The 25,969-nt window shown below is 37.0% G+C and overlaps 2 protein-coding genes and 1 long non-coding RNA gene across 4 annotated transcripts in view; all 3 read right to left on the bottom strand.

The window, feature by feature from the left end:
* Nucleotides 1–261: 261 nt before the first annotated feature.
* LOC103039485 (mitogen-activated protein kinase kinase kinase 20) lies at nucleotides 262–16,399 on the bottom strand. The gene is made up of 12 exons (XM_022675370.2): nucleotides 16,291–16,399; nucleotides 13,302–13,495; nucleotides 11,387–11,474; nucleotides 9,873–9,974; nucleotides 9,679–9,744; nucleotides 8,846–8,874; nucleotides 8,612–8,749; nucleotides 7,377–7,463; nucleotides 5,813–5,887; nucleotides 4,733–4,839; nucleotides 2,918–3,059; nucleotides 262–2,119 (listed from the first exon to the last, which is right to left on the bottom strand). Exons 2-12 carry the CDS (start codon nucleotides 13,458–13,460, stop codon nucleotides 1,778–1,780), a joined length of 1,335 nt encoding a protein of 444 aa, XP_022531091.2. The 5' UTR covers nucleotides 13,461–13,495; nucleotides 16,291–16,399; the 3' UTR covers nucleotides 262–1,777.
* An 853-nt stretch (nucleotides 16,400–17,252) lies between these two features.
* The window catches only part of rapgef4b (Rap guanine nucleotide exchange factor 4b), a 32,079-nt gene continuing 23,362 nt past the window's right edge, over nucleotides 17,253–25,969 (bottom strand). For both annotated transcript variants that reach the window (XM_007244173.4, XM_022675372.2), the window contains 5 exons: nucleotides 21,972–22,022; nucleotides 21,767–21,854; nucleotides 21,434–21,498; nucleotides 21,070–21,124; nucleotides 17,253–20,414 (listed from right to left, as the gene is read on the bottom strand). In XM_007244173.4, the coding sequence (XP_007244235.3) occupies nucleotides 20,287–20,414; nucleotides 21,070–21,124; nucleotides 21,434–21,498; nucleotides 21,767–21,854; nucleotides 21,972–22,022 (387 nt within the window). In that variant the 3' untranslated portion in view covers nucleotides 17,253–20,286. The remainder of the gene's footprint in view (nucleotides 20,415–21,069; nucleotides 21,125–21,433; nucleotides 21,499–21,766; nucleotides 21,855–21,971; nucleotides 22,023–25,969) is intronic.
* Nucleotides 23,649–25,808, bottom strand: LOC125802283 (uncharacterized). Its single transcript, XR_007439316.1, has 3 exons — nucleotides 25,535–25,808; nucleotides 24,530–24,600; nucleotides 23,649–23,804 (listed from the first exon to the last, which is right to left on the bottom strand). It is a non-coding gene; the product is annotated as an uncharacterized LOC125802283 (long non-coding RNA).

The following is a 25,969-nucleotide window of genomic DNA, read 5'->3' as shown; positions in this document are numbered from 1 at the left end:
CTATAGATATGAAACTGATCTCTTTACTGTTCCATACATTTTTAAACATCACTATACACAGAATAAGTGCAAATACCTTTTTTAAACCAAATAATGCGGTGGCTCATGGCCATGACTGCACATCTGTATTGTACACTTGTATATTATGCTGCATTGTGGTAAAGATAAAATACAGTATTTGGTGCCACATTTTTACATTTACTATAAACACCTGTTTGGGAGAAAAATGATTACACAATTCTGGCAGTAGTTTGTTTTATTAAAAAAAAAAAGAGGGATTTAAAAAAAATGTTTGTCACAAAACCTTCAAAAATCATAAATCACACCATCAGGCTTTCAGTATTTCACCAATACTGCACTAGCTTAACACTTGGCTCATTTCAACAAGAACTATTACAAGTTGTTCACAGAGAATGCACACTTCTTAAATGACCAATGGCTCGTGGTAATCCCCTTAATTTAATACTCAGTACTCTGCCCTTAGTTTGGCTGCTCTTAGTATGATCATCTGTTTAGTATCCAAAAAAATAACCTTTAGACTTTAGACCTTTAGTTGTGGATGGAAGTTTTCCGGGGCAGAATGTGAGTACAACATTAATAGATAAAAATGCATGTTTACATTTTCTAAAGTGAATACAGAATTAAAACTGATTCTACCAACACTGGAGACGTTTGCCCATGTTTATCAAATTTCTGGAAGTAAGATAAGGCACCCTACCCTGCACATTTTAGTGGTTTTCCTGACATTACCACTCTGAAGGAATCGGGTAAGTAACTGATTAGTTGTGTCAAGTGTATTGTGACTTTTTGTTAATAAAAATGGTTAGTACATTAATATTTATGTACAAACCTGCACTATTAAAAATAGCACATGGCGACTAATATGCAATTGGGATACAGCCAATAAATGTGCTGGGCAGAGGGTGCCTGCAGGACCAGGATTGAGAATTACTGTATGGATTGATACAACTGGGTGGGTGTTCCAATATGTAAATGACCGTAAACACATATGGACAATCAATATAAAAAGGCTGACATTAAGATTTTAGAATGGCCTTCGCAAATCCCTGACTTCACTCCTATTGGAAATACATTTTATTGCCAAAAGTAACTGCTGGCCTGCATTGCTGTGTTTGGTGATGTAAGGCTTGGATGGAGCTGCTTGCTCTGTCATGGAAACTTTCCATTCCATGAGTCTCTACGCTCAATTCCAAATTTCACGACACAACTTGTAGCACAGGAGTGCGCTGGAGTTCACTGAGCTCCTGAGAGCCACCCCTTCTTTCACTAATGTTGGTAGAAGCAGTCTGCATCACTGGCTGCTTACTTTAAAGTGATTGGAACCTGAGTTCTGTGATTTGGATGGGTGAGTAAATACTTTGGCAGTATTGTGTATGTTGATTGTGCTTCTTTACTGCCACCTCAAGCATCTTCTCATCAGTGTGCAATCTGCACCTAGGGCATTTAACTAAATATTAGCCAACTCTCTTTAAAAGAAGTATGTTGTACCCTCATCATTCTGCCCCAGAAATAAGGAAAAGTTCAGTTAATCACAAGAAAGCCCAATGTTTCCATGATATTCATGTCCATGATGAGTGTATGCAAACTTCTGTCCACAACTGTAGCAGCAGAATTAGAACAGATTATTCTGCAAAGTACATTTCTAGCCATTATATTTGGGTGTCTTATTATGTAACATTTGATGTCTGGTGTATTTTTGACCCACTGGCTGGTTCCTTCCCATGCCTGATGATGCCCACATCGTTCAGAAGAGCCTCTAGTCGCTGTCGTCATCAGACCACCCAAAGGGGTCCATGCTGATGGCCATGTTGAGTTTGTGACCCTCACGTATGCTGCAGGACTTGGAGGAGTTCTGCTTGGCCTGCATGTTCACCTGCATGCCCGACTGCCGCATGGGGCTGCTCCCAGGCATGCTCATATCCAGATCAAACACTCCTCCGAAGCCACGCATGATGGCCTGCAGGTCGGCCCCGCCCAGGTCACCGTTACTGCAGGAGGAGGAGATCTGGCAGCTCATCTCTGAGCTGTTGCTCTCCTCAGAGCGCGACTCATAGAAAGACTCTGTGCTCACAGCCATCGGAGTGATCTGAGAGAAGAACTGAGAACGACACAAAGAGCGAAACTGTGTTAATGTGGAAATGGAAACCTTTACATCTTATAATAGAGGCATCTGTATTGAAAACAAAACTGCACTGACTTTAGACTTGATAATAAAACACAGTGGATCAACACCAGCAGATGACATGTCTCTCCTAACCATCACTGACCATCAGTAAATTTTACATTTCATTTGTAAATCAAGGGAGCAGAGTCTGGAGGACTCACAGTCCAAACTGCTTGAGGTCTAGTGTGAAGTTCCCACCAATCAGTGATGGTTTGGAGAAACATGTCATCTGCTGGTGTTGATCCACTGTGTTTTATTATCAAGTCTAAAGTCAGTGCAGTTTTGTTTTATCACAAAACAACTTTTATGGAGATGCGAATTTCATTTTCCAGCAGGATTTGGCACACTGCCAAAAGTACCAATTGGTCTTATATAATATTAAAATTTTCTGAGACACTGATTTTTGGGTTTTGATTGGCTGTAAGGCATAATCATCAACAATAAAATAAATAAATGCTTAAAATAGATCACTCTGTGTTTAATACATCTATATAATATAAAAGTTTCACATTTTGAACTGAATTACTGAAATTAAGTAATTTTTCAATGATAATCTATTTTTTTAAGATAATAAAAAATAAGATATAGTATTTTAACACTTCTATCAAATCCATCAAGTATGATGAAAAACAGATTTGCAATTGCATTTCCCAATGATAAAATTCTAGCATGAACAGACACAGATTCTAATAGTAATGCTAACAAAGAATGCATCTATTATAAAATTCTTACAGGAGTGCATGATTTGGATCTCTCCAGGAGTCTGTTCTCCCACGCTCTCAGTCTCCTTTCTCTCTCATCCAGCTCCTGCTCCTTACAGGTCAGCTCTCTTTCCAGCCTCTTCAGCCGCTCCAGAGTTGCATCAATCTCACACCTGAGGAACAGAAGATATGAGAGATTAAAATTTCCAGTAATAATTTAGTCGTAAATTTTTAACTTTTCATATTCTGGGAGAAGATTGGTGGACTAAATAAGTTTCTTTGATTTTACCAAATTAAAAACCTCTACAATATAATCAAGAGGAAGATGGATGATCACAAGCCATCAAACCACCAAACTGAACTGCTTGAATTTTTGCACCAGGAGTAAAGCAGCATAAAGTTATCCAAAAGCAGTGTGTAAGACTGGTGGAGGAGAACATGATGCCAAGATGTATGAAAACTGATTAAAAACAGGGTTATTCCACCAATTATTGATTTCTGAACTCTTAAAGCTCTGCACATTTTGTCTTTTCATTTGGATTTTGGGAGAAATGTTGTCTGTAGTTTATAGAATAAAACAATAATGTTCATTTTACTCAAACATAAACCTATAAATAGCAAAATGCTAGTAGCAGATGCTTTATTTGAGCAGTCCTGAGTGTTTTGTACCCATCACACCAGCAGGGGTCATTCTGCACCATGCTGTATTACAGTGTCATGGCTGCTCAGACACAAAGCCTTTGGTACAGCTATTTATAAACAGGTATGTAATGCAGGAGCAGAAACCCCCTCCTTGTGCGCTTTACCCGAAGCCCCATCCGCCTCTGCCAAGTTCCCTCTCCACACACACTCTCGAAACGTCCCTCCTGCTGCTGGAATTGGTTTCTCTGCCACTCTCCTGACAGCCACTCTCAGAATTTCTCGCCCTCTCTCTCTCTCTGTAACTCGTGCACTCTCTCCTTCTTTTACTCCCTCTTTTCTGAGATAGCTCTTTTTCTTCTGGTGCAGATATTGAATGTTTGAGTGCAGCTCTCTCTCTCTCTCTCTTGAGGTTTGACTCACTCCCTCTCTCTGTCTTTATTGACTTTAGGGGTTACAGAATGTACTGTACGTCCACAAAAATCCTTCGCTTATTTTTGCATCTAACCCCATCTCACTTTTACGTACATCTGTCCCAGCTGGCCTTCTTCCCTTTAACCTACTCAACTCTCCCACACACACACACACACACACACACACACACACACACATGCTTCCCAGCCTTTATTTAGACTACAACCAGGAAACACAGCTCTGGAAAGTTTCTGAATCAGTTTATCCTATTTTTATAGGTTTATGTTTGAGTAAAGTGAACATTGTCGTTTTATTCTATAAACTACAGACAACATTTGTCCCAAAATCCAAATAAAAATATTCTCATTTAGAGCATTTATTTGCAGAAAACGAGAAATAACAAATAAATGCAGAGCTTTCAGACCTCAAATAATGCAAAGAAAACAAGATTTGGTGGAATAACTCTGGTTTTAATCACACTTTTTTATGCATCTTGGCATCATGTTCTCCTCCACCAGTCTTACACACTGCTTTTGAATAACTGTATGCTGCTTTACTCCTGGTGCAAAAATTCAAGCAGTTCAGCTTGGTTTGATGGCTTGCGACCATCCATCTTCCTCTTCAATTTGGTAAAATCAAAGAAACTCATAATTTTTAAGTGCTCTCTTATTTTTTTTTTCCAGAGCTGTATTTTATTAGTATATAACAGTTACTATGTTTGCACCAAGTGTGTGTGTGTGTGTGTCTGTGTGTGTGTGTGTGTGTGTGTGTGTTTGTATATATGCGTGCATACCTCCACTCTGCCTTGTTGTGTAGGAAAGAGTTGCACTGGTCAGGAAGCTTACTGTCATTACACATGGCCTCTAGAGTACCCAGGATCTGTTTAAACACAGGCCTCTCCTGAGAAAAGACAATAATATTTTAATTAGAACTGAAAATTCATTTTGCAAGAGTGCTTTATAAAATTACGGCTAGAGTGGCCATAAAACCCCACCTTAGTAAATGTTGGGTATAGTATAGAAAATGCAATTAACAAAAAAAACAGTGTTTTCCTAAATTTACTGTTATTTCATTCCAGACAGTATAGACAGTATATTTCATGTTTTATTAAAATACATCCATTTCTGCATTTCAGGCCTGCAACACATTCCAAAAAATCTGGGACGGAAAATTCTGTATCACTTTGTAATGTTGCCATTACTTGCCACCGAAGCCAAGCAATTAAGTATTTCCAGTGTTTTTTGACCCATTCTTCCTGCAAACCCTTGTTAAAGAAAGAGCATTTATGTATATTTTTAAAAAAATATATTCAGCATGGAAAAGTACATACTTTTAACTTTAAGATTTATACAAACTTAAATATATACTAAATGTACTATTTTGGAACAACTAATGGCAACTTAAGTATATTTTAATAGTAATTAAGTTTAATTTAAACACAACTTAAAGCATTAAGCATTAGATTGTGCTTTCGACTTTTTTAGAATGTGTTGCAGTTCTGAAATGCAGGAATAAATGCATATATATATATATATTTCTTTTTTTTTTGCATTTTTTTTTTTTTTGCATTTTTCATCCTGGGTTCATATATATCGTTCAATGAAAAACAAGTATCTCCATTTTTGTCAATTTTTTTGTTTACTACATAACTTAAATATACAAACTGTCTCTTACACTGTCTCAAAATTTCTTGATGAATGGACAAATAGAAATTCATAAAAAATAAACTTTTTTTTACATTGGCTTCCATTGAAAGTTACAAAGATTTTTATTAAGATTTTTCATTGGTTTTCTTTGAATAGCAATGATATATTTCTCATAAAATCTAATATGCCAATTTGTATCTTTAAATCATGTACTGAACCACACTTACCTTGGGTTCTGCCACCCAGCATGATCTCATTAACTCTGCAAAGCTGGCAGGACAACTGCTAGGAATGGTCGGCCTCTAAAAAGCACACAGAAAAAAAATCATTTGGCCATTGTTACATAAAAGAAGTCTAATTTTAGACAAAGTCCAGTTACTTTAGGTTTTCAGAATGGGGTTGGGGGAAGTGGTGCTTATGCATGTTCAAACGAGTCAAACATGCTAGGTTAGGAATAAACAGTGCGCTTTAATGTGAGTGTTGCTTATACTTCTCCACTGTAAAATGAGCTGTAAATTGCAGTTCAAACACTTTGATGGCACATGATATATGTAGCCCACTTTAATGTACTGATAAACCTTTTTGGTATAAAAAATCACTTGTGCTCTCTGAAAGCGTGGACAGTGCAAACCTTTCCTCTGGGAAAGAAATGCGACCCATAACACCACCAAAAATATCTTTCCATCCAGCGTTTAACCTCTTCTGCTTCCTCTTAGGACTCATTTGGGCTCTGTGTTGAATATGGATACAAATACAGATGGAACCTTCTGTTCATTTTGTCTGCAGTTTGTTTATTAATGTATTTGTGCACATTTTCGAAACAGTTATGAATACATAAAAGGAACTGGGCAATTTTACTTGAAATCATAGGGGCAGTTAATTAAGACCGCTGCCATGTAAAGTAGAAACTCTGTGTCAACTCTAATATCACACATTAAAGACTCAAACTCCCAGCATGCACTCACACCAGACCTTCCGGAATGGCGTTCACGCTCTCTGAGCTTCTGATTGCTCACACCTGGTCTGTGTTTGCATGAATACCCCTCTGTAGGGTTAGCTAGCTCTTCTACTATGTGTTTCCTATGTTTTTGCCTTTGTTACCGTCTCATTTTGTATTTTTGACTATTCACTCACCTTGCCCTCTGTGTCATTTGTTTACCATAAATGTTGCAGACTATTGTCTTGAGCCATTCAGCCAGAGAATCTAAGCTCTAATGAGTATACCTTAGTACGACCTACATCACTGTCGCCATGCTTGTGATTGCCCAAAACTGTGCACTGCCCTCTAGTGGATGCACTGTTTAAAATCCATGCCAAGATTAACTACACATATAAGTATGTGGGCAGTGAGGGTTGCAGTGTTTGAAACAGATGTGTTCATTTCTGTATGCAGAGAGAATTTTACTGAACGTTTACTGAGTTTACTTCACTGGGCTTTTAATCAAAAATACCTTTCTGGAGTACCTCTTCTTCTACTGCAACCACTGTGGTCTGATCCGAGCTCGTGTTCCGACAAGAAGCAGAGGTTCACTCACACACTCACTCACTCAATCACAGAGCTCTGAGATCAGCTCACTATAAATACCCACTCAGAGAGGCAGAGAAATCCATTATTATCCTGTTTCTCTCTGCGGGCGGGGGGAGGGGGTAATACCATGAACCGAGCAGTTAAAGTGAGAATGGAATCATAAACAAGAGCTGAACTGCTGCCAGCCAGTGCAGTGAACTTCCTCTTACTAACCATCCAGTTATAGAGAGCACAGAGATACAGCGGGACACGCGGTGCTTTACCTCATTTTTTTCCACAACCAGCCAGGCCACTTGCAAACCCTCGAACCCTTTAAAGGGCACCTCTCGGGTCAACATTTCCCATAAAACCTGAAAAAAAAAAAACAGATAGAGAACAGAAAATAGCTGAGCATAACATACAAATATAAACCACATGAAAATGAATGTGCCATCTTACATCCTTTAATGTCCATGGTGTTAGTATAGTAGTGTTTATGGGTGTTTATTACCAGTTAATTCCACTAGATTTTCTATTTGACACAACAAAAATGTAGCAAAAGTTAAGAGACAGAACCTAATATTGTGTTCCTTAACTTGAAACCACAGAAAGTTACCCTGACCTGTGAGATATGCGTGTGGGGTCTCCTGTAATACATTTGGATGTGATATCTTGTCAGTACGCATGGACAATTTTAGACAGATGCCATCTGTCACAATCATTACCACCCACTGTGATGCAGAGGTGTCAAGTAATAAAGTACAAATACTTTGTTACCTTACTTAGTAGAACTGTTATTTATACTTTACTAAAGTACATTTTTATACATTTTTACACAATTATCTAAACCTTCTACTTCTCACATTTTAATAAAAATAGCCTCATTACTTCTATTTCATTTCAGCTCGTTTTCATTCCGGCTTCTCATTGTTCAATAAAACCCCTATTCAGATAAGCTGTGCACTATAGGACTCTGTGGGCGTGGCCTAAGCTTTTGTTCTTAATGGCTTTATTTTTTCCTCATTTTACATTACTTTTAGTTTTATACTTTAGGTAGTTTGAAACCAGAACTTTTTTAAAACACTTTTGCTTAAAGAATAAAAAGCTTGAGTTGATTCTTCTTCAACTTCTACAGAAGTATTTTATTAAACCCTAGTATCTATACTTCTACCTGCAGAGTAATGAATGTGAATACTCCTCACACTCTGTGCTGTGTTGTCAGCAGTAAGTGGTGATGCTTTCTATGATGTTTTTTCCATTACAGGCATGACGCTGTGGATGGAGGAATGTTAAATGCCCACACAGCTCTGGAAATGGAATGTCCCATCCATCTGCCCTCACTCGAACTCGAACCATCAGCATGCTGACCAGTGTTCAACTTTACTAACAAGATAGATAGATAGATAGATAGATAGATAGATAGATAGATAGATAGATAGATAGATAGATAGATAGATAGATAGATAGATAGATAGATAGATAGATAGATAGATAGATAGATAGATAGATAGATACTCACCACACCGTATGAGTATGTGTCGCAGGTTTCAGATACAGGCAGGCTCTGGATCACCTCCGGGGCCATCCAGGGGAATGTGCCCACCAAAGACATGTGTGTGGTGTGAGACAGGAACTTCGATGCTCCAAAATCACAGATCTGATGGAGAGTGAGACAGTTATTTACACAAACTGCAAACAAATGTTCCAACAGACAGATATCAGAATATTTATAGTTCATTTAAATGATACACACCTTTAGGACATTGTCGGCAGCTAACACCACTGCACAAAAAGAGGTCTGAGTTAGTTCAGAAAGTCATCTTATTTCCTACTGACACAAACACATGCATGCAAATACAGAGTTTTTCATTTGTATTAATTATTATTCTTGTTTTTTTGTTTTTTATTTAATCAGCAATAATACTAATAACATATATTCTGAACACATTCTGAGCTGCATTCTTATATATATTCTTTTTATATATGAGCTGCATTCTTGATATATAAAAGGTGCTGAAAAATTATTATTATCATTATTATTATTTCAAATTAGTAAATAAATCTCCATAAACATATAATCATATTAATATTATCAACAAGTATTTTACTCTAACAGCTTTATGCTGCTCTTTTGTTCATACTATGTATGTCTATAATGTATCATTTGGTATTGTTTATAACTTAAAAATGTGTTAAATGAGCTTGCATTTTGATTGCATTGCTGATTTTAATATATATTTTGTTCTTTACTTGTTTAAATGGGACTTGCTTTCACTAAATTTCTAGCAACACTGTGGATTTATAAACATACTGCATATTACATGTGTATTTTTTGTGATATTTTTTAATTAGAACTGTACAGACATATATTTTATATATCATTCCTATATTTCTTTTCTTTTAAAACTGAGCCCCATACACATATCATAAAATATGAACTGTTGCATAATGTTATATACAGAGTAGCCAAATGACACCTGGATAAATATGATTTATTTGAGAATAGTTTTAACTTCTGATTGACACTACATTAAAAATTGAACGCACTTTACAATACATTTCAAAATAAATGAAAATATAACTTGCCATTCCGAGATTTCAGATCCCTATGAATGACTTTTACTGGAGCTTCTGCATGTAAATAATGAATTCCTATAACAAAAACAAAAAATATATATATCATTTAACTTATATGATAACAATAATTACATTATATTAGAATATATACATTACATTATATTAGAATATGATTATAATAAAAAGCATGTATGCACATATACCTTTAGCAATGTCCAACGCCCAAGTCATTACTTGACCCATGTCCATCTCTTCACTGTCTGGACTGGACAGGTATTCATAAAGCGACCCTCCACTCGCATATTCTTACAGATACATCCATAAATATTAGCATACATACATTCAATATATAGGCATTAATACATGAGATATATTATCTTTATCCAATAATTCAACAAAACACTTCCAAAGATAATTTATAGTACATGGCAAGGCAATGGGCAAGTGAGAGCCCATGCACACCAGGATAAATAAACCCAGTGCACAAAGCTCTTAAGTGTGCTGATCAACCAAATAACAAACAACCAAGATCAACTTTCAAATGTTCTGCCAGATACACGAATAACCCCAATCTCCTGAGTCCTGAGTAACAAGACAGTCGCTACAATACAGGCAGGAAGAGAACGACAGGACTGTAAACATGTCACCAACAACATGCCTCCTTATAAATACCTGCAAAGCTTTCACATGTTTAAAATATGTTTTATTTATCATTTTACTGGTTAATTAACTTCACTTGTGTTGTATTGAATTACACAATGTAACACAATGCTTATTTCCGAGTTATATCTGTTATATTTCAACTGCTCACATATAAAATAGATAAAAACTACCAACATTCCTCATGAACTTTGATTATGTGACAAAGACCTATGCTAGTTTTGTATTTATTGAGATAAAACACAAATTCTTGTGTGTGCTTATGTTTTAGAAACAATCATCATTTCACTACAAATATGCAGTTATTATTAGCGAATGTACTGTACTAGTGCATCTCAAAAAAATTAGAACATAATGGAAAAGTTACTTTATTTCAGTAATGTATTTCAAAATGTGAAACACATATATTATATAGATGTATTAAACACAGAGTGATCTATTTTAAGCGCTTATTTCTTTTACTGTTGATGATTATGACTTACAGACAATTAAACCCCAAAAATCAATATTTCATTAGAATATTATATAATAATAATTAAATTAGAATATTATATTAAAACCAATTGGTACTTTTAGCAGTGTGGGCAGTGTGCCAAGTCTTGCTGGAAAATGAAATCCACATCTCCATAAAAGTTGTCAGTAGCAGAGGGAAGCATGAAGTGCTGTAAGATTTTGTGGGAAAAGAAAACTGCACTGACTTTAGACTTGATAATAAAACACAGTGGATCAACACCAGCAGATGACATGACTCTCTAAACCATCACTGATCATCAGTAAATGTAACATTTCATTTGTAAATCAAGAGAGCAGAGTCTGGAGGAAGAGTGGAGAGACACACAGTCCAAACTGCTTGAGGTCTAGTGTGAAGTTTCCACCAATCAGTGATGGTTTGGAGAGACATGCTAATCATCTGCTGGTGTTGATCCACTGTGTTTTATTATCAAGTCTAAAGTCTGTCCAGTTTTGTTTTCCCACAGAATCTTACAGCACTTCAACACATCTTACAAAAATGTGTCAGCATAATTAGCTTAATGGGAAAACACTTAGTTTCAGTTACCTGTGACTATGGCATAATTTGGCGCCTCCAGAACTGCTCCATAAAACTGAATGATGTTTTTGTGGCTCAAAACGCTGAGAATCTCGGCCTAAACACAAGGAAATACAGCTGTATTATTATTTAATTATTAAAAATAGCTTTATTTAAGACATCTTTACTGAACTTTAAACTCTGTTTTGAATTCACTTTTCATTATATAGCATTTGCAATAAAAATAACTGAATATGGAATGACCAAACAACATCATTGGTTGTACCACTCTGAGGACGTCTGACAGAGAAGTGTGAACAATAATAGTAAAGTATATTAGGAATAAAATGCACTGATGTCTACAAAACTACATAAAATGTCTGACACACTATATAGTGCACTATTTCTGTAATAGGGAGTGATTCTGAATTCAGCTGAATTCAGCATTGCTGAGTAGCATCACAACACTAACGCTCGGAGGAAAGCGCAGCCACTTAGTTCTGATACATCAGCTCACAGATGCAGCCTTGTGCTGATCCACATCACTCTAGGAGTGATGAGGAGAAAGAGCGCGCAATCTACTGCTCTCTACTGTACCCACCCAGAGACAGCAAGGCCAATTGTGCTCTCTCAGGGTTCCGGCAGCTGATGGCAAGCTGCATAACTGGGATTCGAAACAAGGAACCTCTGATTTAAGGGGAAAACTGCTTGCATGCATTTGCTGCTGACCCCCAGTAACACACAGCATCACACACAGAGTATTTTAGAACTGCTTTACAGATGGAGAGGGAGAGAGTAATGGAAAACTAAAACTGCACTTGGCAGCCAGTCATGCTCTCTCTCTCTCTTTCTCTCTCTCTATCTCTCTATCTCTCTCTGTGCCATGCTTTGAACAATAAACAAGTCACAGGGAGAAACTGGAATCTGATACGAATAAAAGAAGAGTGGGAGTTTTTTGGCAAAACACACTGAAATGCCAAATGTCATGGGATATAAAACTAGGATTGTGTCCCACGGAGGATGAAAACACTGTGGGATGTGTGAGTGGGGTCTACTGCATTGAATATGAATGTGAATACTGCCAGACTCATTGCCTGTACACACAGACTGTTCACACTACAATTTTACAATTCTTCAAGATCATTACCACCTACTGCACTGCAAACTCTAATATACTTTCACATTAATAAACCTCACTAACAAAACACCTCACAACTTTTTTTTAGGTTTAGGGTAACACATCATGATCAATTTGCATGCTATCCCATGACTTTTGGCAAGTGCCACATTTAAAAGGCTTAAAAAAGAAAGTTGCTGATTTTTTTCATTATTTCCCACCTAATGGACACTTTTAGACTGGCAGCACAAGTCTGATTTGTTTATCTCTAGGTTGAATTCAAATTGATTTCGAATATAAGTTTTTGCAGAAATTGGAGGTGGTCGGAACACAACCAGATGTGTCTCAGTCTGGACAATATGGATGCTCAGATATGGGCAATCAGAACCAGATCGGTTCGTAATGTACAGAATCCCGAAAAAATCAGATCTGATTACTTGCAAAATCACTTGTCCTCAATAGTTTGGACATTTATCTCAACAGATCTGGGGTGCGTTTCCCAAAATCAATCTTAGCGAATAATAGAACGAACTTACGCATGACCTGATAAAAAAAAGAGCTAGTTCCTTTTGCGAGTTTTTCCTAAAGAGCTTTCCTAAAGAGTTAAAAAAATGTCTTTATTGTCTCCTCTCCCGAAAAAGCATGCTTAGTTGAACCACAAACATTGATTCAACTCTGCCAAATATACAGTTTTAAGAAACAAATCAGATTTGCATCAATCTGGCAAACTGAAGATAGTTTTCATAAGATAAATGATGCTTTCAATGTAGTAGAATAATGTACACAATGTAGTAGATTAATACAGTACCTCTCATTAATATGTCCTACCTCTTTATCAATTTTCAGCAGCTTTTTGACCGCCACTTCTTTGTCCTGTGGGACCCAGCGTGCACGGTACACACTCCCGAAGCTCCCACCTCCACAGTTCTCATAAAACTGGATGGCATCGAAGCGTATCTGCACGAAGCTAGCACTGAGGGACGACATCTCATACTGACATACGCTCACACTAAAGACCTTATCTGCAGAAAGAAGAGAAAAAAGAGACGACAGAAGTGAGTAATTACTTCTAAAATATTCTGTTGTGCAGTACAATTACAGTATAACATACACCCTTTAGCTATAATATTAATATTAACTTCTTGTTTTACAATCACTGTTAATTTTATGAGCTCTGTTAATCATATAGGAGCACTCTGGAGTTCTAAAATTACAGACTGTAGTTCTGTATCTGTTTCTCTGCATATATTATTATTATTTTCCTCCTTTCACTTTGTTCTTTAACAGACCGGACCCCACAGGATGGACCACCACAGAGCAGCTATTATTATTATTTGGGTGGTGGGTCGTTATTCTTAGCACTGCAGTGGTGGTGTATGGGGTGTTAGTGTGTGTTGTGCTGGTATGAGAGGATCAGACACAGCAGTGCTGCTGGAGTTTTGGTAAAAAAAAAAAAAACATGTATCGTTACTTAAAAAATAAGAATATCACTGAAAACATATTTTATTTTAGTAATTCAGTTCTAAATGCAAAACTCCTATATTATATACATGTATTACACATAAAGTAATCTATTTTAAGCAGTGTTTTCCCAGAAAATCTTATAGCACTTCATGCTTCCCTCTACTGACAACTTTTATGGAGATGCGGATTTCATTTTCCAGCAGGACTTGGCACACTGCCCACACTGCCAAAAGTACCAATTGGTCTTATATAATATTCTAATTTTCTGAGACAATAATTTTTGGGTTTCATTGGCTGTAAGTCAATAATAATCATTGACGATAAAATAAATAAACACTTTAAAAAGATTATATAATACATGTATAATATATGTGAATTTCACATTTTGAGCTAAATTACTGAAATGAAAAAAACTTTTCAATGGTATTTAATTTTTTTGAGATGCACTAGTATGCATGTGAGCATGCCAGGGCAAATGTTACACACTGTTATACACTCTCATGATAGATTAGATTCACTAATATAACAGCGTCATGTCACATGTCATTAACATCAATCAATAACTCTCAAAAACAGATGCTTCAATATGTGATAACATGCCAGTGTAAAATTGCTGAACATAATCTATCAGGACAATGTTTAACAGTGTATCTTCTATGATATGTTTATTACAAGGTATATTTGTAGCAGTGTTATTTGTGAGTAAAGCAATAAAGCCAACATTTTCCACTTTGCAATCAATTTTTCCTACTGGATACTGTTTTTTCCAGCACGTGTAATGTTTCAATAGTACTCTATACTGTTAATTACATAATTTCTAAGTGTGATCCTTACGATTATTATGGTTTAGCAGAATTTTACAGGATCATTTTTAAAAAATCAAATGAAAAACAAAAGCTCTTAAAAGATTTCATCACTATGACTATGAATATATACACATGAACATGACACAGAAAATAGTGCTGCAGTCACTTTTTTATCAGTGATTTATTTTGAGCCGAGGAGGATGGGTCTCCTCTTTGTGAGTTTTGGTTCCACCCATAATTTCTTCCTCCAGCTTTGAGAGAGTTTTTCCTTTCCCACTGTTTCCTTTGGCCTGCTCACTGAGGGTTTCATACACTGATTTATGTTTTGTTTACATTTTGCCTTGACAACATCAGCTGTAAAAGTGCTATAAAAATGAATTTGATTTAAATTGATTCGAAAAAGCTAAATCTTATATTGCCCTGGCATTAACTGAAGCTCTAACTCTAACTCCAATAGGAAGTTTACCTTATCTTTTTTGTATTATTATTTATTTCTAACTCTTATCCCATTTTCTCCCCAATTTACAAGACCAATTATCCAACTCACTCCCCATTAGGACTCCCCCTATCACTAGTGATGCCCCCAAAACATCAGGAGGGTGAAGACAAGCACAGGTCTACTCTAACACATGTGAAGTCAGCCTCTTTTTTTGAACTGCTAATGATGCAGCATTGCCGAGTAGCATCACAGCGCTAACGCTTGGAGGAAAGCACAATGACTCGGTTCTGATACATCAGCTCACAGACGCAGCCTTGTGCTGATCCGCATCACCCTAGGAGTGATGAGGATAAAGAGCGCCATCTACTATGCAAGCTGCATGACTGGGATTCAAACTGCAATCTCACGATCATAGCGGCAGCGCTTAGCCTGCTGGACCACTGGGTTTATGAGTTTATGCTAGTGTAAACTGCATTACAGAGATCTGTTACCAGTTATTTTTATTTATAAAAAACTTTTAGAGTTAGAACTAGGTTAAGGTTAGAACAGCTGAAGCTACATTCTCTAAAAATCTATGAGCTCTAAAAACAAGTGTGAGATGATGTCATTGTGTCTGAGAGAGCATAATGACATCAGAGCAGATCTGAATGATGTGTCACAGGTTCAGATGTTCCTGATGAGACTCACAGCTGAGGGCTTGCCCTGATTTTCTCAAGTTTTGTGAAGACAGTAAAAGACCACAGTGCTCCTAACACACACTCACTCACACACACACACACACACACACTGAACATTAACCCAGCACACAGCATTATGATCATGCAACATTATTATCTGGAATATTCTCATATTCTCGTACTCAGTGAGTGACACGCCTGTTCTAAATACAGCAGTTTAATTCGAATTAGTTCATGTATTCTCGCATTAATTTCCCAGCTAAACCCAGACGCACTTAGTTTTTCCAGCCATGCTAATTCAGATACACATGAATACACTGTTTTATTTGTTGTCACGTGTTTTAGTTAAAGTTTGTTAAGTTTTAATCATCTTCTTCCATGATTTCTCTAAGTTTTATGAGTAAAAGGTTATTAAAATAATAATTCCGTACCTGCTCGTCGTGTTTTCCGTAGGGTCCCGAGTAACGCTTGGTCTCCTGCTCCGGACAGTTCACGTCATAAACTAATGCAGAGCCTCGCTGTCTCGAGTTACTGCACTTCCATAACAGGACACGCGCTGCAGCCTCGCGCACCTTAAAACCAACAGCAACCAACAGCGCCTCCCCACGGCGGACACACACATACACACACATATTTATACTACTAGTGCATCCCAAAAAAATAGAATATTAAACTCATATATTATATAGATGTATTACATCTTACAGCCAATGAAATCCAAAAAATCACTGTCGCAAAAAAAATAAATATTATCTAAGCCCAATTAGCACTTTTGGCAGTGTGCCAAATCCTGCTGGAAAATGAAATCCGCATCTCCATAAAAGTTATCAGCAGAGGGAAGCTGTAAGATATGAAGTGCTGTAAGATTTTGTGGGAAAACAAAATTGCACTGACTTTAGACTTGATAATTCTCTTTACTAAAATGAAAGTGTTACATTTCATTTAAAGGAAATCAAGGGATCAGAGTCTGGAGGAAGAGTGGAGAGAAACACAGTCCAAGCTGCTCGAGGTCTAGTGTAACGTTTCCACAATCAGGGATGTTTTTTTAATTTCATTTTCCAGCAGGAATTGGCACACTACCCACACTGCCAAAAGCACCGATTGGTCTTATATAATATTTCAATTTTATGAGACACTGATTTTGGGTTTTCATTGGCTGTTGGTTGGACGTCAGCAGGGGATGGCATTATTGATTAACTGATTTGCATATTGTGAGTGTCCATATACCAAAGTACACAGAAACATCAACTTCGCCTATATTTTCAGCAAATATTGGATTTTGGGTAACAAATGTACAAGATGCATTTTTTAGAGAAATGAAATCATTGCTAAGCCAGACAGAGTGAGTGTGTGAATAATTCACAATTCCAAATAATCCACACTTGACACTTCATTGTAATTCACAATTCACATTTCATTATAATCTCATTAATCATATTTTCATGATCCAAATGATTGCAATCAGATAGAAAATGTTGAGCAGTACATTTATATAGATTATACTACAGGGTAAGACATATTCCAACAGACTAAGAACCCTACAGCTTCTAAGAGATGCTTTCCCCTAGGCAGGATGAAAACAAGGCATTCTGAGGTTCATTAAAATAAATTAACAAAATCATGTCAACCAAAAAATATACAAATATGTCAGAATATACAAAAAAAAACATCAATAATGCTACAGGCTATGGCAAGAGGTAAGTCACTAGCACATAATACCAGCAATAAAAAATAGTCCTTGAGCAAAAGTATTGATGTAGTTCACTGTAAAAGGCTTCTAATATGAGAAGATGAGATCAGGAGACCTGTGAGATGTAACAGAGCATCACTAGTGTGTAGTGTTAGAGTAGTGTTTAAAGACCTTCAGAAACATTTCATAACCATTACATACAGATGGAAGGTTAAGTACAGAGAATATGATAAAAGTATGATGATTAAAAACTTTACAAAAGTTTGGACACTCTTGGCCTGATGACATGATGTTTTTGAGTTTTTTTTTTAGACGAGGTTAACACAAATTTTGCAGATAATTAAACAGGAAACCTAATATAATCAGCAAAGCCTAAATCTGTTCTTCTTTTATAACATAAAAATAATAAAAATCATCAATGTGACTAATTATTAATACACTTTAAGCCCTATCTGGACGGGATTAGTTTCTCAGGGGGACGCCTGCGAAAAATATTTCACACAGTGAGCAGTGAGTTTTTTTTTCTTTCTCGGTCACATGACCTCATGGAGTTCAGTAGCTCCTCCATTTCCACTTGCTGTTGTGTTTTTAACGTGGATCTCCATGGAAACGTGCGCCCAAAGTGTATTTACGGTGCACGGCAGTGGACAAATAGCTATTTTATTAAACGCGAGGAGACGAAACTCAGAGATGTGAGTCCAGACAGGACTAAAATTACTGGAGGACCATGGAGTTCAGAGAAAAATAGAAGATAATTCAGCCTGTTATTGTCTCAGAGGATGTCTGAGAAAAACACATACATGAATAAAATAAACGAATAAAAGGACCCCCTAAAAAAACTAATCCCGTCCGGATAGGGCCTTAGACTGTAATAAGGATCCTTTAGCTGTATTAAATCTACAGACTTTATGAATTCATTGTTACTAAGTCCTGACATTGATGGTTTTTTTTTTGTTTTACATTTTTATGTCATGAAAACATAATGTGCATAATGATAGTGGGTGGTAATGATTGTGACTGTCAGCATCTGGCTAGAAGTGTCCTTGTGAACAGACCTGCGACAGCCAAATTAATTACAGAAGACCCCATCGACTTATCCCACAGGACAGTGCAGCTTTCTTCAGCTTTACTCAGTTAGTCGGTGATTTTTTTGTTTGATTAGCTACAAAGACTGTTTTAGTACCTCCTACAACAAGCAACATAATCTTACAAACAAAGTCATTTTGCCAAAAGTGCCCAAACTTATAAGACTGTATAATAAGGAATCACTTTACTCCCTGTGTAAAGTATGGGGCAGCCTCAGATTATCTCACCACACTTTATGTTGTATCTAAGGATACACTCACACTGACACACAAACATAAACTAAACCGTGCATCAATCGAAACTGAATATCAGCTCAGAGAATGCCAGCGGATGAGGTTACTCTTCAATCCCGGATATTATTGGCAGTAAACATTAGCAGGAAGTAAATACACCCCCCCACACACACACACCCCTCCCCCAGCATGCACACACTTTAAAACATAACCCTGGACACAGAAATGAATGTCCATATAATACAAACATGGAGATGCTTACAGATCAGTTGGCAGTGGTTCCACACACATAACTATTCAACAGGTTATATTGTTTATATTGTTGTATTTTGGCTTTATTAATAGTGGATACTGTAGGCAAGCTAAAGATAGAGGTGATAGTAACTAATCCCATTAAAAAAATTGATGGGTTTTCAGATAATACTTTTACTTTTATTGTGTATATTAACGAGGAAATGAGTTTACCTCAAAATTAATCAGATTTTTCTGTCACTTTTAACATAATAATATTTACTTGGGCTGCTGCTTTGATCCTTGTCTAGGTTTCGATTTTTATTAGACCAAATGTATTTCCAAAAGAATAAACAGTTCTAAAATAACATTTACTTCTATGCCGATAGTATTTCAGTATTTTTTATCTGCTATTTAACATTTTGGCTACGTTCACACAGCAGGTAAAAGTGGCCCAAATCCGAAATTAGTGACCAATACCTGATATCTGTCTAAATGGTTCGCACTTTGTAAGTGGCATGCATGCTTAACAGAGCAATGCTTCACGTTAAGTTTCACTTTAATCCTTGGCAGAATCTCAAAAGCACAGAAGATACACATCAGTACAAATATATATGAGGTCTATTATTTCATTTTTCCACCACTGAAACCCTCACTCACAGCTGCTGTCCATTTTCCCTTATACTCACACTAACTTTCCATTCTCCTCTTGGTCTATTTTCCTTTTGATGAAAAGTTGCATGAATTCTGATCTAGAGGTTCAGACAGAGTCGTATTGCCGCAAACTGGATATGCACGTATCCCACATTGTTTTTTTCCATCTCACGTGTTTTTTACTGTTTACACAGCCACACACACAAAAGATCTGGATCACATTTGATGTAAAAGATCAGATTTGGGCCACTTTTACCTGCTGTGTGAACGTAGCCTTAGTCACAGTTGTGTTTTTGTGTCACAGCAACAATATTCAAAATAACATCCAATACTTTTGCTCTAATGTAGTACTGTACCCACTCCTGGCTACAAATGTGTTTATGTGTGTCAGAGCAAGAAGAGGAAATTGTAGAGAGAGAGAGAGAGAGAGAGAGAGAGAGAGAGAGAAAATAGAATGAAGAAAAAAGAAAGAATGAATAAAAAAATAAAGATCAAAGAGAGCAGAAGACAGAGACGAGTAAAAGCTGAGGCTCTTAGGTCCGTCTTGGTTCCAGTCTGAAGGAGAGTTGTGATAGGGTCCTCTGGTTGTCAATCACAGAGAGCTGACGCACGTAGTTCCGCACTTCCTGTGGATTCTTACTGGCAGGAGACGCCTCAACATCTGAAAAGAGAAAAACACAATTTTATAAAATCCTTTATTTTAAACTGTAGTTAAATTTACCTTCTGTGTCTCAAATGTTTATTTTTTTGTGCTTTTATTTTTATTACACATTTTCTTTTATTTTTCTCCACAATTTAGCTAGGCCAATTGTCCCACTCATTCAGCTGCAACCACAACAAAAGGAGTCTGAAGACTAGCACATGCCTCCTCTGACATATATGAAGTCAGACTCCGTCTCTTTTCACACATAGTAGCCAGTACCCAGTAGCATCACAGCACTAACGCTCGGAGGAAAGCGCAGCGACTCTGTTCTGATAAATCAGCTCACAGATGCAGCCTTGTGATGATCAACATCACCCTTTAGAGTGATGAGGGGAAAGAGTGCCATCTACTGTAACCACCCAGAAAGAGCAAGGCCAAATGTGCTCTCTCAGGGCTCTGGCAGCTGATGGCATAATTCCTGCATCATTGGGATTCGAACCAGCGATCTACCAATCATAGTATCAGCGCTTTAGACCGCTGGATCACTTGGCGCTCTTTTATCTCTAATCTAAAATTAATCATTAAACATATACTTGAAACTTGCACACAAACATTTCACACAAAGTTTCCCATAAAGACTGGAGGTTTAAAATGTTCAAGAGTTTCGACTTACTGAAGGGTTGACTCCTGCAGTGTCTCACTGCCCGGATCGTGTTAGCAATCAAACGCTAATGGGAAAAATGTAATGGGAAAAAGTAATTAAAGGAAAATTCATTTACAGAAGCTCTGATTATATGGACTACTATCTGGGCTGTATTCTGGTAAGGTTTTATCATGCATTTATACTTGGTACTCAAACGCGTCTCCAGAAACTCAGACCTGATTTGTATCTGTTTTAAATGTGTCCATGGTGTGTTTATACTGCATCAGTAGTAGCTTGGCCTTATCAAGATATATTCCTGATATTTCCACACTCTACTTTCCTATAATGTCTATTGGCAAAAATAAAATTAATGGCTAATTTGAAGTCTTCTTACCATTTTTTCAAAATTCACCAGTCCATCAACAAACGTCTTGTTGCCCTCATGAGTGAAAGTCATGTCTGTGAAATGAGGCAAGAGGTCAACAAGAGCTGTTTTAAAATGAAGTACATACGCACTGTCTTGCATGTACTAATGTCAGGGTGAATTATTATTTCCAGGGCTTCCATTAATAATTACATATTTTTTTTTTTACAGAAAAATCTAATTTTTTGGCTAATGACTTAATGACTGGGAAGCTGAAGCCCAAAGGATAAAAACGACAGCTACATACACAACACATCTTATTGCACATAATTAAATGTTCACATTAAATTTATCCGACCTTACCTTTAATGAGGAGGGGCATAAAGGGAATGATTGGGGGTTCCATCTTAGCCACAGTGAGGCGGTACACGCGGTGGTTCCTGGATGGATCCTGAGTGGAGAGAGCAATGACAAGTGTTAACACTCAAAGAAGAGATATGTAGATGGAAAAAGAAACATCAGTAGTGCAATTAAAATAATTCCTGACAAGCTGATGTAAAACACATACCAGTAAACTCTCGAACTCAGCGTAGAACTTCTTAAATTTACTAGGTAGCTTCTGCAAAAAGAGAAAAAAATATTTAGTTTGGGTTTAAGTGTTTCTTTCACTACTTGATAAAGAAATCACATGCCTCATGGTATAGGAGAGGAACTAGTATAGTGTCCCATGACTTTTGCCATGTCCCACGAATTCTAAACAATGCGATACTAACCTGTGGGACATGTGTGTTTGGCCTCCTGCACCTTATATGTAGGTGAGTCGTTTGTCTCAGTTTACACTGAAAATTGGGTGATTTTGGGTCTGTCCCAAAACCTAGGGAGCTCTCTATGTAGGCACTGACTACGTAGACAGCTGTTTAACTAGACAGCGTTCTAACCGCCATCCAGCCTTATAAGACACATTATTGGGACTCTCTAGTTAGGCAGCGACTGCGTCACGACTTGGCCCCGCCCACAGCACGCGCCCACTGTTTACTTACCTCAGCCGCGGGAACCACCTCATCACCCTACCGGCATTATGGACGCACCTCTTGCTGTTTTTATTACAATTTTAATCGTTTTTGCGCTGGAGGAAGAGCGACAGAGACGTGAGAGTCGACATGCTGCAGCCAGAGTCCGAAATTTAAGAAGAAGAGCGCTTATTTCTGCCCTTGAACAGGTAAGATCCGCTCAGAAAAAAACATTTCCTCTTATACTCTGTAAAAACTATGGTATTTTAACAACAATTAATTAAGTAAGCTATTAATAATAATAATAATAACAATGAATAATTATTATAACAACATGTACAGAACACCTACATAGTTTATTTAATACATTTATATTGATTAAATAGTTGCTAATAATCAAGCTGATACAATTAATTGAAAATTGTGGGGGGAAAAAAGTTTATATGCAGACAGACAAATGCTGTCTTTTAAGCATGAAAGGTTTGTTTAAAGAATAGCACTCATCTGTTTTTGCAAATATGCATTTTATTTTATGCTAACTTCAAAGTGATACAACTATACACATGCAGACAATTCATTTATTAACAATTAAATCAATCAATCAATAAATAAATACATAAATAGAACCTGTGCAAACAGTTAATTTACAAAACAGATAAATGATATTCTTTAAACACAAAGGAACAAATCACTTTTCTGTTTTGCAAAAGAACTGTTCACACACACTAAATAAATAAATAAATAGCATATATAAAAGTAATTTTTCATTTCTTGCAGGGAGAAAGACCTACAAGATACTGTGCTCTGAATTCAAGTGTACCACTTCTGAGAATATTCCCGGACGACACCCAAGACTGACTTTCGCCTGAATCGTGAATCCCTGAAAGTGCTTTTTAAACTTATTCAGCACAAGAGCACCCATGGTTGGGGTGGGACCATTGAAGTCTTGGTTTTTCTTTTTTGGTTGGCCTGTGGCACATCATACCGTGTTGTGTCCCGTGCTTTTTCTATGCCCCGTTCTATAGTGATGTTTTTATTTGCTTTCCTGGCTCAGTACATGATGCAAGGGTGCTCTGTTACAGCACTCTGTATCGGCAGGCCACTTTCCCACCCAGAGGCTACATGATCCTTGGTGATGGTGGGTCCCCATGCATCTCTCAGCCCATAGCCCTCATCACTCCATTCAAGAAGCCCGTCAGAGGAGAAGAGAGGGTGGCCTTCAATAGCATCAAGGGCACGTTCTACAATTGAACGTGGTTTTGGGATGCTGAAGACCAGATGGAGGTCAATTTTCCTGCATGCTCAAGAAGTGAACCCAAGGTTTGTGCCAGAGGTGATTGCTGCCTGTGTCACTCTGCACAACATCTGCATGGGAGCAGGAGATGTTCAGCCTGAGGAGGAAGCAGATGAAGATGAGGAAGCTGATGTGCAGGAAGAAGACATCACAGCTGTCAGTGGCCACCAATTACGGGAGCAACTTTGTGCCAACATTGCTGATGTCCAGTGATTTTATCAAACTGGAAACAAATAGATCAGTTTGGTTTTCATTAAATGTTAAATTTGCACTGCCAATATTGTGTAAATATTGTACACGCATCATTCATGTTTGTTTAATGTTCTAGTTTAAAATGTCTTATTTCATTGTCTTATTTTGTGCTACTTTAAACCAGTCCACGTGTTCCACTCACTGTTAATATTAGTCTTGTTCTGTAAGTGTGGTTAGAATAAACAATACAAACAATATAACTGAAGTATGAATTTCAGTGTTATTATGAACAACCTATTAAGTAAGTTTATATCAGTATAGAATACCTACAAGGCATGGATTAGTTTTCCATGACTGCTTTAAAAACACACAAATGCCAGTTCTCAACTTAAAAAAAACGACAACTTTATTGTAAAACATGCATAAATTAATCTCAGTTAATTTTGTTAACTAGCTTTTCTAGGAGGTTATACAAGCGCTCTGACCACTCCTGCTCTGCTCTCTTCTCTCTCCCCCTCAATTATACTTTAACAATAATTTACATATCTATACTACACTCAAATCGATACATAAAAATCAATAAAATACATAAATTATTCTACACAATTTCAGATTCATCTTTGAACTTACATTGTATTTATTTTTTAAGTTTTCCCATTTCTTTTACTTTGTCCGCAAGCCCCAATTCCAGAACAACAGTCCTGTCAAAGAACAAACAAAAACAAATGGCATTAAGATGCTTTATAGTTGAGGAAAATAACACCATTTTAACTTCAGTGATCTACACAATGGCTTCGATTTAAGTGTAATCAAACATTTTGCAAAATCTACCTACATTTTTTTATTAGTTTAGAAAGATGCCTAAATGCATGAATGTATAACTTAAGCAATTATTAGCTTAATATTAGCTTAGATATGCTGTAACTGGCAATGCATTAGTTACGTATTAACTAGTTTTCTAAAGCGGGTTTTCTATCAACTTATTTGCCACAAACCTATTGTTTTATTATTGTAATCATAAGCCATTAGCTAGCTGGTTGGATTAATGTATCAAAGTGTAAAAGCTGCATCATTTAAGATGGAATATAATAAGAATATATTATCGTTAAATAACTAACTAGTTTAGCTTAAATAAGCTCTTAATTCCATGCTGAGAGAGCTGAGTTTTTCTCCCCAGTGAAGAGCCTCTCTTTCTCTATGCGAGCCTTTATAAAGGCTTCTATTGCTGATCTGCTCCCTAAAAGAGTGGAAGTAATTTGTATATCTGAACACTGGCTATCACGTTAAACAGCCCACATACAGATCGTATAAACCCGACAGGTCTAACTAACTATAAAGAAAGGGTTAACTGAGTTAACTAATAAAATTTTACGGCGACTGATAAAAAAGCGCTGAATATCGCCAGTGAGGCTAGTTAGCTATTGAGCTAACAGGCTAGTTAGCATCAGCCCATCTAAAACAATGCACTGGCGCTTCAAAACCCGCTAGCATAAATGCTAACACCTCGATATATAAAAAACTGGAAAACGGCCACCAACTAACCAAAACTACAAATAAAACGCTAATTTATGTTATTTTATGCCAAGAAAACTCATGAAACACCACACTTACGCTATAAAAACTTAAATAACTTACATTTAAAAATGACTTCGGCGCTGGCCGATCCACTTCCGTCCGCCATGATGGAAGAAGTTGAGCTACGCTGTGCTGCCCCGCGCTGCATCATGGGATTGCCTTACCGGCTGAGGAAGGGTCTAATGCTCTCTTATTACAGGGTCAGAATAAGGTATCTTAGTAGACAGCATTTTAAGGTATCTAAGAATTGGGACAGCCTACTTCTCGGGAACGCGCATCCAATGACGTAAGATGCTGTCTATGTAGAGAGCTCCCTAGGTTTTGGGACAGACCCAATATTATGCTTCTGTGATGTATTCCCTGTACACACAGTTTTAAAAATGGAATATCCTACCCCTCTGCACACTGCATTATCAGGCCTCGTTCCAATTCCCCTAATTCATGTTGTCTTGCCAAGAGCACACTGCCCAGTGTTCCACTGCCCTCAGAAGGTAA

Source organism: Astyanax mexicanus, chromosome 5 (assembly GCF_023375975.1).
Source record: "Astyanax mexicanus isolate ESR-SI-001 chromosome 5, AstMex3_surface, whole genome shotgun sequence".
Classification (NCBI taxonomy): Eukaryota; Metazoa; Chordata; class Actinopteri; order Characiformes; family Acestrorhamphidae; genus Astyanax; species Astyanax mexicanus.
Note: the sequence above shows the minus strand (reverse complement) of the source record. Positions and strands in the feature narration are given on the sequence as shown.

Coding starts and splice junctions, on each gene's coding strand:
- LOC103039485 (XM_022675370.2), bottom strand. CDS start 13,460: ATGTCGTCCCTCAGTGCTAGCTTCGTGCAGATACGCTTCGATGCCATC. Junction 4,840..5,812: donor GCTGGGTGGCAGAACCCAAG/GTAAGTGTGGTT, acceptor GTCTTTTCTCAG/GAGAGGCCTGTGTTTAAACA. Junction 2,120..2,917: donor GATCCAAATCATGCACTCCT/GTAAGAATTTTA, acceptor TGTCGTTCTCAG/TTCTTCTCTCAGATCACTCC.